The following is a 7,263-nucleotide window of genomic DNA, read 5'->3' on the forward strand; positions in this document are numbered from 1 at the left end:
CTGTGCAGAAGTGTGTCAGGCAAACAGACGCCCTCTCCCACGCTTGCTAAGTGGTGCAGGCATGTTGAGTTTATGACTTTTTTCCTATCCTTTTTTCTCTTGAGACGTTTTGAGTGGAGCTTTGGCCAGAGGTGGGAGTGGATGAAAGACACCGTCCCCGCCCTGTGCGAGGGGAGGGCCAGGCGGTGGCCTCTGGCTGCATCTGGGCCCTGCTCTCCAGGAAGGCCTCCTGGGCTGCATGAACCCCCAAGGGTGCCGGCACTTTTTGTTTCCCATCTGTGTCTTCACAAAGTTCTATTTTGCTTTTTCTCTGAGTCTCCTTTGTGGATTGCTCCTCCTCTAGCTTCGTCCCTTTTCCTTGTTGTCTTAGCTCAGTTCTCCAGGGCTGCAGCTGTGGTCACGAGGGCCTGATACGTGGGGGCGAAGGGAGAGGAGGTGGCGATGGGCGGAGAGGAGGTGGCAATGGGCGGTGAGGAGCTGCCAGGGTCAGCTGTGCCTCCGGGGCTTGGCGCTGAGGTCAGCCGGGCAGGTCCCCAGTGTTGAGGATCAAGTTCAGCGTGGACAGCGCTCCAGAGAATCCAGTCCAGAGAGTGCAAAGTGCAGCGCCCTCCTCTGGGCACAGACAGTGTTTGCAGCACCCTTTTTTTGACTTTGGGAACAGAAAAATTGTGCTCCTTTTTCCTCTCCTGGTGCGTAGCAGTCCCTGGTAGAGGATGTTGAAAAGGGAAGTAGCAAGTCTCTACGTCATCCTTTTTTTGAGCACGTTGTGGAGCTGGCCTTGCCCAGCTTGGCTGGCAGTGTTCCGTCATTCCACATCAGCAGCTCTTGGGATGACGGCAGCTCCCGTGGGATCTCAGCCGGTTTTTGAAGCCCCCTTCAGGGTTTCTTGCCCATGGCAATACTTGGGAGTGATGCTTGCGTTACAGAGGCGGAGTCATTTCCAGGGAGCCTCGCAGCGTGGGTCCAGCTGACCCAGGTCTCTGAGCACGGTCTTCCGAATTTAGTCTTTCCTTTAACATGGCCTTAAAAAAGACTCTCCTTCAAGTGCCAGCATTCTATAGGATGACCTCTGAAATCAGAGGGCAGCATGCTGGACCTGAGTCTCAGTGAGTCACGATTTTACTTCTTTCGTGATATACATGTTTTCTTTAAATGATTATGTTTTACTTTGTACAGTTTCTTTCAGCCCCAGGCCATTTTCTCCTATGGAGTTGCTGTTAATTTTGGTAGAGAGCGCTGTCTGGGAAGGCCGTGTGATCCACTGGTCCATGCAGAGTTAGATTTTGTGATAAGTTAAGGAAAGCGCGGAACTTGGCGTGCTGGTTGTGGCTCTCACCGCATTGGGCTGGTGTGTTTTTTCCCGTTCAGTGCTGTGCCTGGGCGTCGGCAGAACACCATTGTGGTGAAGGTGCCGGGCCAAGAAGACAGCCACCACGAAGACGGGGAGAGTGGCTCGGAGGCCAGCGACTCTGTGTCCAGCTGCGGACAGGCCGGCAGCCAGAGCATCGGGAGCAACGTCACCCTCATCACCCTCAACTCGGAAGGTGTGTCCCACGCGTCTTCTGTCCGTGGCCAGAGCAGCAGTAGGAATGTTTTTGTTGTTTTGCTTTTTTAGAAATTAATACATGTTTGTTGTTTTTTAAAAAAATGATACAGTATAGGCCGGGCTTGGTGGCTCACGCCTGTAATCCTAGCACTTTGGGAGGCTGAGGCGGGTGGATCATGAGGTCGGGAGCTCAATATCAGCCTGACCAAGATGGTGAAACCCCGTCTGTACTAAAACTACAAAAATTAGCTGGGCGTGGTGGTGGGTGCCTGTAACCTTGAGAGGCTGAGGCAGGAGAATCACTTAAACCCAGGGGGGCAGAGGTTGCAGTGAGCTGAGATCGCACCACTGTACTCCAGCCTGGGCAATAGAGTGAGACGGCATAAAAACAAAGAAAAGGAAAATAATTCCACCAGCTTGAGATCTCTAACCCTTTTGGGATTGTTCTGTGCACGTTGTGTGATTTTACAGCTCCCTTCTTCCCGTACGTGGCAGAAATCTTTCCCCATTGATGCATATGGACAGGGTCGCTTGTAGGCAGCTTCGCTTATTTCATCAGCTCTGGATGCTTTTGTTACTGACACTGGCGTTGGCCTGCTGTCTTCCACGTGTCTCAGATCAGTGTCTGGCCGCGGGCTCTCAGAGGCGGCTCTCTGGGCTAGAGGACTCAGCTTCCACGGGGCCTGTGGCATAGGAGGCACTGCCTCCTTCCACCAAGATCTGGAAGGATGTGAACCTGTTCGTCCCACCTGGATTCCCAGCGGGGGCTTCTCTTCCTGCAGGCTCTGACGTGTCCTCCCTCCCGGCTCCGCCCGCCCAGTGTGCCTTTCAGAGGCCTCTTCCCCGCAGAGCCTGTGTGTGCCCTTCATCCTGTCTCCATTTGTGACCAGTGACTGTCAGTTACTGCAGCGTGGAGAAAAGAAAGAACCCAGACACACTCAGCTTTGTGCGGTCAGTGGTGAAGCGTGGGTTTTGTTTACTTCCTAGGAAGAACTCAAGTTTTTTCTGCTTCTTTGTGTGTGTTGTTGATTTTTTCTAGCAACTCAATGTCGATTTGTTTACTGAACAAAGGTTTTCCTGTTAGGAAGACTCATTACCGTATCTGAAACATTGAAAATAATGTTTTTCACAAAAATTGCTTTTACCTCTAATATAGAGTGCTAGGATTCAGATGGCAGAATGGTGGGAAGAGAGAGAGCTTAGGTTGATCTTTTTTTTTCCTAGTTGAGATCTAATTTATACCCTAAAATTGACCGTTTTAAAGCATACATCTCAGTGATTTTTAGTATATTCACAAGGTTTTGGAGTCATCAGTTCTAATTCTAGAATATATTTTATTAGCCCCAAAATAAGTGCCGTATCCATCAACAGTCACTTTCCATTCTCCCAGCCTCTAGCCTCTGGCCCCCGCTTGTCTCCGTCTGTCCCTGTGGGCGGCCCCGTTGTGGACCTTGACTATAAATGGAATCCTGTAACGTCCACATTGTAGCTTGCCTCAGAGCGTTGTTCCTCTTAATGGCTACGTGATACGCCGAGGTACAGACGGCCCAAGTTCTGTTTCCCCATCGTCAGTAGGTGGATGTTTGGGTCATGATATGGAAGGTGCGGACGGCCCACGTTCTGTTTCTCCATCATCGGTAGATGGACGTTTGGGTCATGATATGGAAGGTACGGACGGCCCACGTTCTGTTTCTCCATCATCTCTAGATTGACGTTTGGGTCATGATATGGAAGGTATGGACGGCTCACGTTCTGTTTCTCCATCGTCAGTAGATGGATGTTTGGGTCATGATATGGAAGGTATGGACGGCCCACGTTCTGTTTCTCCATCGTCAGTAGATGGATGTTTGGGTCATGATATGGAAGGTATGGACGGCCCACATTCTGTTTCTCCATCATCGGTAGATGGACGTTTGGGTCATGATATGGAAGGTATGGACGGCCCACGTTCTGTTTCTCCATCGTCAGTAGATGGACATTTGGGTTGTTTCCACTTTTTGGCTGTTGTCATTAATGCCGCTGTGAACTAAAGTTATGTGCAGGTTTTTGTGTATGTATGAATTGCAAGGTCAGGGCAATGGAGTTTTTCACACGTGAAATTTGAGGAAAAGAGGGATTCTGCTGATTTCATCTTCATTGAATTTGCAAATCACATTGCAGTTACAACAGACTAATTGTTCTAATTATTTTTCAATGTGGATTTTGTGTAAATCCCCACGTAGATCTGGCCACCGCCTCAAGGCCTGGTGTTTGTTTGGTTTAAATTGTGTCAGCTAAGGCACAAAAAACTTGATAATTCTGGGGAGTACAGGGTCATAAAAACAAAAAAATTTAAAATCAACTTAGGAAAAGATATCAGATTTCGAGCCTACTTAGTATTAATCTGTATATATAAGGAAGCATACAAATATTCTTTGTATCTGAGTTTAAGTTCTTTTGATGTTTTGTGTAAGACAGTTTTATTTAGCAAAGTCTTTGAGCTGAGTTTTTTAGCCATATTTACCACTGCATGTTCTCATCAAACATAATTTTGATGTATAACACAGGTTGTAGGATTAGGGTAAACTGGAGAACTTTTTCAAATCTTAATTTTTACTTTATTTTGAAGATGAGGCCATCATCTAGAGCCATTCTATTTTCACATTCATTAGGAGGAAACGTTGTTTATAATCAGTCTCTTTCACTGACTCTGTCCTTGGGAATGTATATCCCAGCGGGGTCGGTGTTAGGAATATATCAGCTTCAGCTGCATTATTTGACATGGCGGCTTCGTGAAAATTACACACAGACAGGGGAAGTCGTCTTTAAATGATTGCTGTATGTGTGATTTGGAAAAACAGCCAATCCATTCATGTCTCTTCCATCAGATTCACTGTCAGCCCACAGGGCTGTCATCTGGTCAACATTTCCATAAGGTTTGAACGTGCGGAGAATTGGGCCAGCAGCTTCCCTGCCTGTGCCCCCTCTACCCCAGAGCCACTGGGCAGGGGTGAGTCAGCAAGTTGATGTGACCGAAAGCATGATGAATATGGAAGTGCTAAAAGGGGATGCGCTTGTCTTTCTGTTTAGTCTTTTTAGGCCCCGATAAGAGACAGGAGCTGCAGGACACAGATTGTTCTTATCTTGTAGATACGTCTTAGAGAACCACGGATTTCAAAACGGTTATTTCTTAAGAATTCCAAATGGCTTGTATGAATTGATACACTGTTTTATATCAAATTTGGAGTCAGTTTATTGTACTGCCAAGATACCATATCATTTTATTGTAGGTTTTTACTTAGGTAATTCCGTTTGTCATGACACACATGCCATTGGAGCAGGAAGGAAGGTACCTCCTGACTGTTGGGAGTGTGGACGGTAGACTGTGTCTCATTGGAGCAGGAAGGAAGGTACCTCCTGACTGTTGAGCGTGTGGACGGTAGACTGTGTCTCATTGGAGCAGGAAGGAAGGTACCTCCTGACTGTTGAGCATGTGGACGGTAGACTGTGTCTCATTGGAGCAGGAAGGAAGGTACCTCCTGACTGCTGAGCGTGTGGACGGTAGACTGTGTCTCATTGGAGCAGGAAGGAAGGTACCTCCTGACTGTTGAGCGTGTGGACGGTAGACTGTCTTCATTCTTGTCTTTGGTCAGTAGTTTTGGTCTCGGTATGCTCATGCTTTGTTTTGTACTTGACAGCGTGTGGGTTCCCATCATTCAATGACTAAGCTGCCAGCTGAGTTAGAGAAAGAAGTTGAGCTAGAATGGACCTAGTGTGGGATCTGTTTGCCCATGAAGGCATTTAGATTCTTAATCAAGAGGTTAAATTCCTGCTGTGTATGCATTTGCTAATTCTTAAAACACCTGTCTAATCCTACACATAAAATGTTAGGTACTTCATTTCAGTGGAGGATTGTTGTTGAATTCTACTTGAATTATTGCCAGGAATTGGTCCCATGGACATGCCTGTCAGTAGAATGACTTACGTGGTAGCCCTTGGTGGTGCCAGCGAAGGCTGGCGAGGCACAGCTGGGAGAGTTGGGCTGCCGTGAGAGCTGTCAGCTGCAGCCGTCCTGCCGCTGCTACTGGCATGCTGTGCTGTGCGGTCAGATTCACAGACCTCGCTGTCCATAGAACGCCGCGCACGTGGAAATAAGAACGTGTAGCCATGCTGTGCTGTGTGGATTTACAGACCTCACAGTCCATAGAATGTCAGCCGTGCACTTGGAAATAAGAACATGTAGCCACGCTGTGCTGTACGGATTTACAGACCTCGCAGTCCACAGAATGTCAGCCGTGCACGTGGAAAGAACATGTAGCCACGCTGTGCTGTGTGGATTTACAGACCTCGCAGTCCACAGAATGTCAGCCACGCACGTGGAAAGAACATGTAGCCACGCTGTGCTGTGTGGATTTACAGACCTCGCAGTCCGCAGACTGTCAGCCGTGCACTTGGAAATAAGAACGTGTAGCCACGCTGTGCTGTGCGGATTTACAGACCTCGCAGTCTACAGACTGTCAGCCATGCACTTGGAAATAAGAACGTGTAGCCACGCTGTGCTGTGCGGATTTACAGACCTCGCAGTCCGCAGAATGTCAGCCGTGCACTTGGAAATAAGAATGTGTAGCCACGCTGTGCTGTGCGGATTTACAGACCTCGCAGTCCACAGAATGCCATTCGTGCACAGGGAAAGAAGAACATTTAGCTACAAACATTCCTCGAAAATTTATTTACAGAATTTATCTTATGCAAGTGTTTTGAACATAACTGCTCTATGTGTGAGGTAATAGTGAAATACTTTTTCATGGCAGCCCTGAGTTGATCACTAACAAAAGTAGGACTGCAGAGAGATGAGTGGCCACAATAAAACCAAGGGAAGTGGGAGACAGCAGTGTAAGAGCAGGAGCAGGTCTGCGTGCCACAGAGCAGCGGAATAGGAGAGAGGAATTACTGATGAGATGGTCCATGTGTGCCACAGAGCAGCCGGAATAGGAGAGATGAATTACTGATGAGATGGTCCATGTGTGCCACAGAGCAGCGGAATAGGAGAGATGAATTACTGATAGAGATGGTCCATGCGTGCCACAGAGCAGCCGGAATAGGAGAGATGAATTACTGATAGAGGTGGTCCATGCGTGTCCTGGCACTGGGACAGGAGAAGCGAATTATTGGTAGAGGTGGTCCATGCGTGTCCCGGCACTGGGACAGGAGAGATGAATTATTGGTAGAGGTGGTCCATGCGTGTCCCGGTGCTGGGATAGGAGAGATGAATTATTGGTAGAGATGGTCCATCCGTGTCCCGGCGCTGGGACAGGAGAGACGAATTATTGGTAGAGATGGTCCATGCGTTCCACAGAGCAGCGGAATAGGAGAGAGGAATTACTGATGAGATGGTCCATGCGTGCCACAGAGCAGCGGAATAGGAGAGAGGAATTACTGATGAGATGGTCCATGTGTGCCACAGAGCAGCTGGAATAGGAGAGGTGAATTACTGATAGAGATGGTCCATGCGTGTCCCGGCGCTGGGACAGGAGAGACGAATTATTGGTAGAGATGGTCCATGCGTGTCCCGGCACTGGGACAGGAGAGATGAATTATTGGTAGAGGTGGTCCATGCGTGTCCTGGCGCTGGGATATTAGAGATGAATTATTATTGGTAGAGATGGTCCATGCATGTCCCGGTGCTGGGATAGGAGAGATGAATTATTATTGGTAGAGATGGTCCATGCGTGTCCCGG

General features: G+C 48.3%; 1 protein-coding gene and 1 long non-coding RNA gene across 15 annotated transcripts in view; both read left to right on the plus strand.

Moving 5' to 3' along the window:
* The window catches only part of BANP (BTG3 associated nuclear protein), a 122,591-nt gene that overhangs the window by 48,405 nt on the left and 66,923 nt on the right, over window positions 1–7,263 (plus strand). For all 14 annotated transcript variants that reach the window (XM_032284649.1, XM_032284653.1, XM_032284654.1 and 11 more), the window contains one exon: window positions 1,369–1,544. In XM_032284649.1, the coding sequence (XP_032140540.1) occupies window positions 1,369–1,544 (176 nt within the window). The remainder of the gene's footprint in view (window positions 1–1,368; window positions 1,545–7,263) is intronic.
* LOC116555752 lies at window positions 1,903–5,908 on the plus strand. Its single transcript, XR_004270660.1, has 2 exons — window positions 1,903–3,148; window positions 3,281–5,908. It is a non-coding gene; the product is annotated as an uncharacterized LOC116555752 (long non-coding RNA).

The sequence above is a fragment of the Sapajus apella genome, unplaced genomic scaffold (assembly GCF_009761245.1).
Source record: "Sapajus apella isolate SASKATOON/1434 unplaced genomic scaffold, GSC_monkey_1.0 scaffold15, whole genome shotgun sequence".
NCBI classification, from domain to species: Eukaryota; Metazoa; Chordata; class Mammalia; order Primates; family Cebidae; genus Sapajus; species Sapajus apella.